We start from the raw sequence: 12,327 nt of genomic DNA, 5'->3' as shown, positions 1-12,327 counted from the left end.
CTATGGAACCACCTCACCTGTACTTGGGCAGGGTAGAAATCCATCCTGGAGCAGAGCAGGGGCCTGTGCGGACTGGGAGCTCAACAGAATCAGTGAGGTGGAAAAGCTGGTGGGCACTGGGAGAGAGGCAAGGGGGCTGCAGGGACACTCAGAAGGACTGGGAATGTTCTGGGAAGGGTTGGAAGAGGCACTGAGAGAGACAGGGGACATGCGGTGACACATGAGGCTCCCTATTCCTTATTCATTCCTGGAGACTGTTCTGTCTCCCCTCCCCAACCCTGGACCTTCCAATCTCTGCTGTTTGGGCAGGATCGTGCCCCATTTTGGGGCTCCTGGGTCCAGAGGAGGAAGGAGAACAACAGGCTTGGTGCCCAGGATTGTGTCAGGAGGTTCAGCAGCCTGGGGGGGTGTGTGGTGGCCTGGGTGGTTTCTCTCTGCCCTTGGCTGTGGGGTCTGCAGGGAGCAGTTTCTCCTGCTCTGTTTTCAACCTGGTGCTGCCCCACTGCTGGGCCCCTGGGCAGGTGGATATTTGTCACCTGGAGTGTTCTCACACACACCAAATGTGTGTGAGGGGCACTGAGGTGTGTTTTCCTTCCCCAAATCCTGTGTCTTGGACATACCTGGTCCTTTCCTGGAGCATCTCCTGCCAAACTGGGTCCTTGCCTGTTTGCACAAGAGCAGAAACCAGGTCATTTGAAGTGGCACTTGTTGGGGGACCTGCCCTGGTCCCTGTGGCTCTGCCTGTGGGGAGAGGAAGGGTGTGGGGATGTTTGCTCTTCCACGATCCCAGTCCTTGTGGTACAACTCTGTATTTTGTACCACAGTGAACTTCTCTGATCAAGGTTGAAGAAGATTTGCAAGTGTAAAAGATTCCCAAGTAGGTTGATAGACAAGGAACAGAGCTGCATTTTGGAAGATGTGAAAAAAACTAAAAGTATATATTGTTCAGTAACACCACAGGGCCCACCCAAGCCCTCAGGCTACAAGCTGGGTGATTGAGAACCCTGGGAGGCACAGGAATGTTTCTGTCTTCACACCAATGACTCAGCTGTGATAACTGTGATAACTCCCCTCTGGAGAGCCATCAGCACCTTCACACCCACCCTGAGGGCTCATCTCTGCTAATGGGCCATTAGGGGCTGGAACAATAGGCAGCTCCAATAACCCAGACCATCAAAGACTTCAAACCAATCCCATGACTTACAGGGTCAAATCACCCATTGTGGGAAGTCCCCAGCCTGGGTGAGGTGCAGGGCATTCCCACTTTAACCTGAGCATGTCAAATATTCAGGGATTGGTATTTCTGGTACCACTATTTGGATCCAGAGGGGGTATAAGACTTTAACAGAACTGCAACAGCCACTCTTTATTAGAGTGTGACCATCATCCTCACCAAAAGTTTTCCTTTCCTTTTACTGTGAATTCAGGGATACACCGTGGCACTCAGCACAGGGCTGATGAAGACCATAATGTTCATGCCACAGGGGGATGGGGTCTACAACTGGTTTTTTGAGGGTTCAAAGAAGTTTCTCTCTATCATTGCATTTATTGTAATCTTTCCAGTAAATTGTATCTCCGACTTTGCAACTTTCTTGACTCAGGTTAATTTTTCCCTTACAGCATAACCTTCAAACCCTGTGCCCCAGAGCATCATCCAAACACTCCTGGAGCTCTGTGAGCCTTGGGACTGTGCCCACTGCCCTAGTGAGTACCTGGAGGCATCTCCTAAAGCTGGTCCAGCCCCAGCTGATGGGATGTGTGAGGAGGGGACAGTTGGGAGGCACTTTGGAATACCTGTGGAGCCGGAGGGTGCAGCCAGGGGTTCCCAGGTCTGTGGGGCAGAGCAGGGTCCTGCAGCCCAGGGTGCTGTGCTGGGGCAGGGACTCTGCTGCCTGCCAGGGGCAGCTCTCAGCCTGCCCAGGGAGCTGCTGGCAGGGCTGGGGACAAGGGCTGTAGGGAAGGAGCAGCCCCTTGGAGGGCTCCTTGTCTTGCTCAGGGGCTTCTGCAGGGCTTGGGACTGCTCCCAGCCCCCACATCAACCCCAGACAGTTCCCAGGGCACATTTCAGGGAAGACATTAAAGCAGGATGTACGTGAAACGGAAGCATCCTGTTCTTTCAATCTTCTCGCCTGGCATGTCTGGCTTGGCCATGGCACATACAAATCAATATTTCAGTTCTAGAGGATGAAATACAACTGCAAATCTGGTTCTCCAAAAGGTGAATAAATCAGGGTCTTCTTTCCAGGAAGCCTCTTATCCTGCACTGTCTATCCCAGCTGCACCTCTGGGCTGGCACTGAGGAGATTTCCCAGATCTGCCCTTGGAAGCAGCACTGCCCTGCTCTCAGCACAGCACAGGCACTTGTAGGTTTATGTTTTTCAAGATTTCTTGGTGTGAACTCAATGGAGCACGAGGGAAAGCTCAGAGCAGATGGGAAACAGAGTGATGGACACTGCAGCTCTCCTGGCTCTGCTCTGAGCCACAGAGAGCTGAGTCCCTTTAAATCTTTTCTTGTTTAAAGGCTTTTCATATTTTCAGTGAAAAGCATGAAAATTTATAACTTCAGGTAGAATATTCTCCATGAATTGTGGTTGAAAATATAAAAACACAGAGAAAATTATTCCAAGGACATGTTCAGACTCTCTGCTGCAGAGTCAGAAGGACAAAGGGTGATATGTTATAAAAGGTGTGGTACATTTGACCTGCCTCCTGGTGGTCAGAGCTGTCACAAAGCAGCTCCATGTCCCCAGTGCAGCAGAGCAAAGCTGAGGCCTTGGCAGCACATGGGCAGAGCTCCCGCTGCTCACACCACCCTCAGCCAACACTGACCAGAGGAAGGAAATGCATTTCTATCTGAGGGAGATTTATCTGAAAACTGGTGTGACTTTGTCAGAGGAGTCTGTCTTCATTCCTCTCTGTCCTTTGCTTTTCCTCAAGTTTCTTTCCCTTTGGACCTGTGATATGGCCCCAGGACAGCACAGCCCCTCCCTCTGCAGGGCAGCACTTCCAGCTCAGGGCCCTGCAGGGATCACAGGGTGGGAGCCAGGACCGACTGCTCAGGCTGGAGTGGACACACTCACCTGGGGAAGGGGATGCCCTGGAGAAGAGCAAGGGAGCATTTCTGTGCCTGCAGGGAGAACTCCCTGGTGTCCTGGTTTGGGGCCCAGCTGGAGGTGAAGCCCCACACAGACACTCCCTCAGCCTCCCCTCTCTCCCCACTCCAGCCCAGTGGAATTGGGAGGGCAATCAAAGTGAAACTTGTAGGTTGAGGTAAGAACAGTTCAATATTTGAAATCAAAGTATAGGATAATAGTAATGGTAAATAATATATAGTAATGATAATAAAAGGAGAAAATACAAGTGTTAAACAATGGAATTCCTCACCACCCACTGACCAATGCCACACCCCCCTTCCCAAACCCCCGTCAGCCATTTCTGGGTAACTATACCCAGTTTATATACTGGGCATGACATGATGTGCTGTGCAATAACCCTTTGGCCAGTTCAGCTCAGCTCTCCCAGCTTTTTTATTTTGGGAATCTCCTCATGGCAGAGCAGGAGACACAAAGGAAACAACAAAACAGAGTCCTTGACTTGGTATAAACATGACATGGCAAACAACCAAGCATCAGTGTGTTATCAAAAATATTCTCCTTCTGAATCCAAAACAGCTCCTGAGGGGAATTAACTCCATCCCAGCTGAAAGCAGGACAATGTCCAGCCCTTACTCCATCCCTTTTTTGTCATGCCAGGTCTCACACTTCCAATTCCCCATCACATTCCCCAGTTCTCTCTTTTGATAGACACACACACAGACATCACTCCCTTAGGGAATGGAACAGCTCTGTCAGGAGGTCATAAAATGGCCACAAAAGTGTCTGTTGAGTTCACTCAGGTCATGACTTTGGCCTCCATCTCTGGGAACAGTCTCTCAAGCAGGGAAGTTGCTGTGGGGTGCTGGACTGTTGCAGGTTGCACATTGGAGTCAGTTCTGATTCCAGCACTGCTGCACTAGGCCAGTTTTAGAGCAGGTCCCTCTTCCTTGGTGGGAGGGCAACGATCAGAGGAAAGTCAAGGCTGAAATGTCCAGAACAGTTGTGGGTGAGATTGATGGCTCAGGTGGGTGATGCCCACCCAGCCAGCACAGAAGGGATAATTATTAATGTCATAGAATTGATCCATTGGCCCTTCTCTCCCAAAATCAAATTCCCTCAAGGCACACACCAGAGTTTTTCTCCTCCCACACCACCCTTCAAAAGCACCTGAGACCTTGAGGAAAAGCAGCCCCTGGATGGGTTTGCCTTGGCCTGAGGCAGGAACAATGCAGACTCTTTTCCCAGCATGTTTTAATGGGCACTTCAGAAACATTAATCTATTCTACAGAACCTGAAAATTTTGATTGGGCAGGCCCAGCCCTATGGGGAGATGCTCCAGTGTGGACTGACCAGGCGGTCTTTGCTAAATGTGCATCCCAATGTTTTCAGGTCCCATCACCCGCTGCTCTCAGTGTGCCCTTTCCCTGTCCATTGCACCCTTGGATCTTCCCAGAGGCTGGTGCATGGCAGGGCATGGGATTCACCCACTCAGGCAAGGTTCTTTGGCCCAGGTGTCTGTCAGGTTGTTTTGGAATTCAGTCCCACAGTCTGATTCAGTTCTTTCAGGAGTTCCATGTCACCATCACATTTCCTCCTCCAGGCCCAGGACAGTGTTCCAGGCAGTGCCATGGGGCACAGGGGATGTTTCCAGACTTCCTGTGGTTGTTTCCATCACCATAAGCATGTGGGCCTTCCCATGGGGAGTCTGGGGCAGCGTGATCCAGTCAGTCTGCCAGGCCTCCCTTTATTTCTCTTCCAGTCATCGTCCTCCAACCAAGAGAGGCTCCTCCTTCTAGGCTTGTGTAACTGCAGCACATTTCACATCCATGGATACCCTGTGCAACAGTTCCCATGGCTAAGCCCACCTCTCAGCCACAAGCCCATCCATATATTTCATCTCTTCCTTGATGGCTCGAGGTGTCCTGGCCAGAAATAATTCCCTCTTGTGCTGCCAATGCCAAGGCACCTGAGCCCCTTCAATGGCAGCAGTCTGAGCCACCTGATGGTTGTTCTGCTGTTCTTCAGAGGCCTGACTCTTGGGTACAGGAGCATCCCCATGACACACCTTCAAAGCAGGTGCCCCACCTGGGCACTGATACCTTTGCCACAAGGCAGCAGCCCAGATGGGTTTCACCCTGTGCTGCCAGTTCTTCTGCTGCCATTGCTGCACCCACCCCACAGGGCATTTGGCGTCATCACTAGTGGGAGCAGAGAAGGGATCTGCTGGAGTTCTCACCTCCAATTTCAGGATGAGAAGTCGCAGGAAGCAGCCCCAGAGGTGGAGGGCAGCTGCTCGAGGTGATGGCAGGACAGAGGGAGCTGTGCAGGCCTGGAGGGGCACAGGGGCTGTGCCCTGTGCTGGCTCAGGAGCAGCTGGATGTGCCTCCTGCTGTGCCGGGGGGTGCGTGTGTGTGCCCTGCTGGGCAGAGTGAGGAGCATCTGCAGCTGCCCCTTGTGCCAGGGCTGTGTCTGCCGTTGGTGCTGGGTACAGAGAGGCCAATTGGGCTCCTCTTCTGGCGCCAGGGGTGCCAGGGTTGGGCAGTGCCCTCTGTGCTGCTGGTGAGCACCAGGCAGGGCTGGCTGGTTCTGTGTGTGTGACAGTGTGCCCTGGGCCCTGCAGTGTCACAGTGTGCCCTGGGTTCCAGGTGGCCCTCAAGTGTCACAATGTCCTCTAGGTTCTCGAACTCCCTGCAGTGTCACAGTGTCCCCTGGGTTCCATGAGGCCCTGCAGTGTCACAATGGCCCCTGGGAATCGTCAGGCCTGGCATTTATATCCCTTGTGATATTGGGGCACTTTGGGGCACCAAAAGAGATGGAAGAGATTGAGCCATTGGAGAGTATCGAAGGGAGGTAACAAAGATGGGCAAGAGCCTGAAGGGGCAGTGTTTGAGTAGCAGCTGGGGGCACTTGGTATGTTGAGATGCACAAGAGGAGACTGAGGGGAAAACTCATTGCAGGTAGAACTTCCTGGGCAGGGACAGAGGAGGGGCAGGCACTGATCTCTGCTCTGTGGGGACCCGGGACAGCACCCACGGAATGGCCTGAAGTTGTGTCAGGGCAGGGTCAGGTTGGACCTTACAAAGAGGTTCTTCCCCCAGAGGCTGGTGGGCACTGACCAGGCTCCCCCGGAGAGTGGGCACAGCCCCAAGGTTTACAGAGCTCCTGGAGGGTTTGGATGATGTTCTGGAGCACAGGGTGTGACTCTTGGGGATGGACCTGTGCAGGGCTGAGGTTTGGACTCCATGATCCTTGCGGGCCCCTTCCCACTCATCATATTCTGGCATTGTGTGACACCAGCTGGGCTGATCCCAGTGCGCAGTGACTCCCATACCCTCCCAAAATACTGTGGATGCTCCCTGTGTGGGGAGGGGTCCTAGCCTCACCCCAGCAGGTCTGGAGGAAGGGGAGATTCCCTCCTATAGGTAACTTGTAAATGAATGTGGGTCCCCCACAAGCCACGTCCAACACGGCAGAATTGGGGATTATAACCCCCCTCAGGCAGCAGTGGAGCCAGGGGGTCACTGAAACCCCCAGAATGAAGGGGGGGGGGGGGAGAGGAACTCTGAGGAGCCATTTAGAACCACTAAAACAAGACATAAAACAGGAGGATTTTTCCGTCAATAGAGTCATCTCATGCCCCTGATTTCAAGAGGGTCAACTCAGCCCAAGAAAAATAGGAGCAAAACCCTCAAAAGATATTTAAAGGCCCCTGAACTGCTGCAAAGCAGCAGGATCCCCTCAGAAAGAGCTCTCTGTGTCCCTCTCTGTGGGTTCCCACTCCAAGTGATGATGTCACATGTCCCCCACACTCCCTCACATTACCCTCCTCAGGATAGGGGGGCACCACAGAAGCTCCCTCAGTTTTTCAACACACCACATCTCATGTTTCCCAAATCCCATCCCATTCCCCTTCAAGTCCCATCCCAACCCTCCCAATTTGCATCCAAACCCTCCCAATTTTACCCCATCTTCCCTGGATTTGTAGCATCCCTTCTCCTGCTGGTGACTCCCGCTAAGTGGGTTCAAATTGGATTAAACCATTTTGGGATAGGATTGAGTCATTTCAAGTTGGCATGGAGCCATTTTGGGGTGAGATTGAGGTGTTTTCTACTGACAGATCAATCCCTCTCAGATATTGGACTGCAAAATTATGGAGAAATGTCAGTCGGTCTGGACACCTCCAGTTTTTGAGAAAAAAAAAACAAATCCCCACAGAACCCTGAAATCTTCCTGAATATCTCTTTGATCCCCAAATTCCTGCCCGAATTCCTAAGAGAATGATGGAAATTTAGATGTCTTTGTTAGATCTCTTTATTTAAACTTCAATTTCAGGTGATTTTAATAGATGGAGATGAATCAAATAAAATATTTTAAAAAAAAACACAAAAAAACCGAATCATGTAAATGCATATGGGGTTGAGTTGGGTGGCCTTTAGAGAATTAGAATTATAGAATTATTTAGTTTGGAAAATATCTCAAACCCCATTCAGGATTGCTTTTGGCCACCAGAAGAACTAAGTGAGAGCAGGGGAGATTTTTAGGGTCAAAAGTCAGCAAATCCCCTATCCCAAGGAATTTCACACATCAGTTTCTGTCCCCACGTGGGATGATTCTGACTTAGTAAAATGCCAATTAAGCATTTCAGAGGAAAAGTCCCTCCTCCTCCCCCACCCTCCTCCCACCCCAAAAAAACCCCAACAAACAAACAGCAGATGATAGTTCAGTAGATTATGGTACATTAAACAGAATAGAGAGAAAAAGTAAAACCCTAATAAAATACAAACTACACACTAAGAATAAAAGCTAGCAAGAGCAATAAGAAAAAAATTGCAATTCCCTAGAAAAGATAATAAAATGCTGGAGGGTCTTGATCTCTCCCCAGGAGCTCTGAGCTTCACCCCAAGTCTTTGCTCATGCAGCAGGAAGAAGAAGGAAGACACCTCCTCCCTCTCTTTTTCTATCTGAGATGACGTCAGAATATGGTAGGCAATATCATTGGTCTGTAGAAGTCAACTGGCCTGACCTGGTTCAACTCAGCTGATTGTCCAAGGCCTGCACTAGAAAACAAAGCCTAAATCTGGGCCTAACTAAACCCATCACACCATGGATGTTCCTCCCCCTGTGTAAATTCAAGTGCCCACAGAGAACCAGGAGGATGAGGTAAACACCAGCCAGGTGTGTTCCTAACGTGGATCACTGGGAATGTGGTTCAGCAGTTCTGTTCAAAATGTGGGTCTGGAGATGGGTGATGGAGTTGGAGCAGCAGACAAAGCTCTTCCCACATTTGGGGCACGCACAGGGCTTCCCTTACTGGTGGGTGCGTTGGTGTCTGGTCAAGCTACAGCTCTGGGTGAAGCTCTTCCCGCACTCGTCACACTTGTATGGCCGCTCTCCAGTGTGGATAAGCCGGTGGGTGATGAGGTTGGAGTTCTGGTTAAATCTCTTCCCGCAGTTGGTGCAGCGGAAAGGCCTCTCCCCTGTGTGTATTCGCTGATGTACAAGGAGAAGTGAGCTGGTCTGAAACCTCTTCCCACACTCGGAACACTCGTAGGGCCTCTCCCCAGTGTGGATCATCTGGTGGATGACAAGCTCAGAGTTCTGTCTAAAGCCTTTCCCACACTCCCTACATTGGAAAGGCCTCTCTCCAGTGTGGATACGCCGGTGAATGAGGAGGCTGGAATTCTGGGTGAATCTCTTTCCGCAGTCGGTGCAGCAGAAGGGCCTCTCCCCCGTGTGTGTGCGCTGATGAACAAGAAGCTTGGAGCTGGTCCGACACCTCTTCCCACACTCAGAACACTCGTAGGGATATTCCCCAGTGTGGATCTTCTTGTGTTGCTTCAGGGTGGAGCTCTGATTGAAGCTCTTCCCACATTCCTCACATGTGTAAGGCCGTTCTCCAGTGTGGATGTGCTGATGACGAATCAGATCTGAGCTCTGGCTGAAGCTCTTCTCACATTCCAAGCACTTGTAGCGCTTCTCCCTTCTCTGAAGTTGCTGCTGCACCACCAGGTCAGAGCTCTGGCTCAATCTTTGACTGCCTTCCCCGGACACGTTGGGTGTTTCCTCCTCGGATGTCTCTCGGCTCGGCTTGGAGCTCCTCTTCCTGTGGGATTGCCGTGTTTTTTTCTCCCCAGTGACTTCCTGCACCGTGGCACTGTTCAGAACAGCCTCTACTGTGAAGTTCTGCCTGTGGTATTTGTCCTCCGTGCTCTCCATGCTCAGCTCGGGGCCTGGGGCAGGAAGGAACAAGGACACTCAGGGCATTTGCCTCCGGCCCACAGGGAAGGCCAATCCCCCCAAACCCGGCCCTGGCAGGACGGCGTCGGCAGCGGGGTTGTCCTGCAGCCGGGGCCATGCTGGGCTGGAAGATGCAGCACAAGAGAGGGGCAAAGGGGCACTGACTTCCTCCTCACCTGCCTGGGGCTCTCGGGGCATCTTCATCTTCCTCGCAGCCTCCTTCTGCATCCTTTCAATGTTTGGAAAGGAGAAATCCTGTTCTGGGGTAAAAAAACAACATGTTAGCATATTGGTTGGGGGTTTCTACTCTCAAATCTATCTCTAGAAACACACCAGTGTCTCAGTTTGAGATAATTTGCAAGGGGGAGTCACCGTGGAGAGAAGTCTCCTGTCTGGGATTCCCTACTCAGGTGTCTGCAATGCAGAGAAAGTGGAGAAACACATCTTCTTTACCAAGAAGAAATGCTGAAAACAACTCATAAATTGGGATAAACAAACTCAGGAGGAGAAACTTCCCAAGCCCAGCCCACTCTGTCCAGTCAAGTTAGTGCCCAGCCTCCCCCTCCCATAAAACACACATGGCCACAGCACAGAGACAGAATGGCCCCCCTTCCATAGGATTCACCTTCCCCACACCCCAAAACCCTGGCAGGAACCTTGAGAGTCAGCACTGCAGTCAGGCTGTGCTGCTGGGACAGGCAGTCAAGCCAGTGGTCCTCACCCAGTGGTGTCTTTGGTCCTGTCCCAGTGGTGGTCACAGCTCAGATCCTTCCACAGGGTGGTGGAAGCCCCAAGTGGGGAGCTGTGCTGGTTTAAAGGGAAACTGGCAGGAGAAATGAACACAACACAAAGGAGATTATAAGTCAGAGTTACAATTTGATGAAAGTATTACAAGAAATGCAATGGCAGGAAGAGAAAAATTGGTTTTAACCCACAAAACCCCAGCAGTATAACCCAGCCCCCTGGGGCACAAGCACAAAGGGGTTTCTTAGCCCCTGTGCTGAATCCTGTGTGTCTCCCCCAAGTCCAAAGGAAAAGTCCAAAGTGGCAAACCTGTTGGTGCAGCTGGCAGTTGCAGTCTGGTGGAGAGCGGTGGTCACAGGCTGGTTGAAGGTGGTGGTCTCCTCCTGTCGAGGTGTTGGTCTTCCTCTCAAACCAATGAGTGTCCCCTGAGGTCTTCCCCCAGGATATGTACCCCAGGGAGCAGCCAGTTTCTCCCCCTGGGCGGGGAGTCACACAATGGGTGATTAACTCTGGGAGTCAGGGGTATTTTGGAACCCTTGATGGCCCATTAGCAGCCACGCCCCCTCAGGCTGGGTGTCAAGGTGCTAACGACTCCCTGCAGGGGAGTTATCCCAGCTCTTATCTCACAGATGTCTTTCACACCCAGCTCCCAGCCTGAGGGGTCAGCTGTGCCCTGGGCAGCTGCTGCAAATGCTCCACTGTTGACAGTTTTTGGGAAATTAATTTTAGGTGTGGAATACACAGCTTTGATCATCCACACAGGGATAAACTGGTCCCACCAGGTGAAATCAGACATGTAAGACAATTTTAATTATTTATTTAAAATTTTCAGGTACACATTGAGCAGCATCAGCCAAGTTTTCTAAGTGACTGAGGAGCCCTTTTCCTAAACTGTGCTCATCTGAGAGAGTTTCAAATCCCTCATTTTTGATTTAGTTTTATGGAACTATTCTCATTCAATTAGAGGGTTTTTTTTAGTCCATCACCTACAGAATTGCTGTTGTGGATAACATCGATTATAGGAAAGCAGAAGAGAAGTACATGAAAAGGACAATTGAGAGCATAAGGTATTTCTTTTGTTCAGTGTTCTCTGAATTTTTATACTAATTTTCTTCTTTTGTGAAAGTGTTCAGTGTCCTCCCTCCAGTGCGGGAAGGTAAACACTCATTAAACATTAAAAATATTCTGCCTGAGCAAAGGCAGAAGTGCAAGACCAAGCCTCAGCCTGCTGAGAGCTGAGGTTTGGCACTGGCTGCCCCAGAATTTCATAGAGAAAATAAGAACAATAATAATTTTAGGGTGGGATTGAGCCATTTTCAGTGGGATTGGGCTGCTTTGAGGAGACCGACCCTTCTCAGCTTTTGGGGTGCAAAGCTGGCAGAGACTGGAATGTTGATGGTTCATGGCTCCAACACTCTCCAGCTGCAAAAGCAGTGGGTGCTTTGCTACCCATGGGCAAAGGAACCACCCAGAACCAGAGGGGGGAACACCCACCCCTGAAGGGGACAGGCTGGGCTTGGAGCCAGGGAAGGAAAGTGGGATTTTTATGCTTTTCTATCACTACAGACAAGAAACAAAACTGCTCCAAGCCTACTTTCCATGCACACAAAGCTGTTCTAAACCCTACATCTACAGATGTATTTATAAAGTAAATCTAACCTTTCCCATGGCGTGGATTAAAATGTATTTGGGTCATGCTCACCTTCAAGGGTCAGGTCAGGTTCTGGACATGGGGGAAGCTTCTGGCAGCTGTTCACAGAACCCACCCCTGAAGCCAATACATGAGTCACCAGGTCTATGCCCAGCATGGAGCACCTGGAACGTGAGTCACCAGGTCTCTGCTAAACAGGGCTCACAAGGAATTTTGGTTATCAAGTCTTTACCCACTTTTTCCACTGCTGCTTGAGGAGATGTGAGCTGCTCTGAAACCTCTTTCAATAATACAAGCACTTGCAGGGCACTTCCCAATGTATCTGAGTTTCATTCGCTTAAATACTGCAGAGGAAAAAAAACCCAACACTTTTGGTTCAAATATTTTCCCCAAACAAAATAAAAACTTTTCCAAGTTAGTTGTTCATACCAAAACTGGGTTTTTTTTGTTTTGCTTTCTCTTTTCTCTCCTGTATTTTTTTTTTTTATTTAATTGATTCGAGTTGCAGAAAGAGATACAAAAATGTTGGGGAAAAGCCAAGGTTTCTTTGAGAAGCAAAGAAAAATCTTACCACCAGAAGCTCCTTTTTTGATGACATAC

At 50.4% G+C, this 12,327-nt stretch overlaps 2 protein-coding genes across 2 annotated transcripts in view; one reads left to right on the top strand and one right to left on the bottom strand.

The window, feature by feature from the left end:
• LOC139684162 (uncharacterized) overlaps window positions 1-12,327 on the top strand; it is a 1,455,962-nt gene that overhangs the window by 145,284 nt on the left and 1,298,351 nt on the right.
• Window positions 1-12,327, bottom strand: part of LOC139684161 (uncharacterized) — a 1,434,678-nt gene that overhangs the window by 185,432 nt on the left and 1,236,919 nt on the right. The window contains 1 exon segment of the mRNA XM_071579762.1: window positions 8,407-9,078. Within this exon segment, the coding sequence (XP_071435863.1) occupies window positions 8,407-9,078 (672 nt within the window).

This window comes from Pithys albifrons, chromosome 33 (assembly GCF_047495875.1).
Source record: "Pithys albifrons albifrons isolate INPA30051 chromosome 33, PitAlb_v1, whole genome shotgun sequence".
In the NCBI taxonomy this organism is placed as follows: Eukaryota; Metazoa; Chordata; class Aves; order Passeriformes; family Thamnophilidae; genus Pithys; species Pithys albifrons.
Note: the sequence above shows the minus strand (reverse complement) of the source record. Positions and strands in the feature narration are given on the sequence as shown.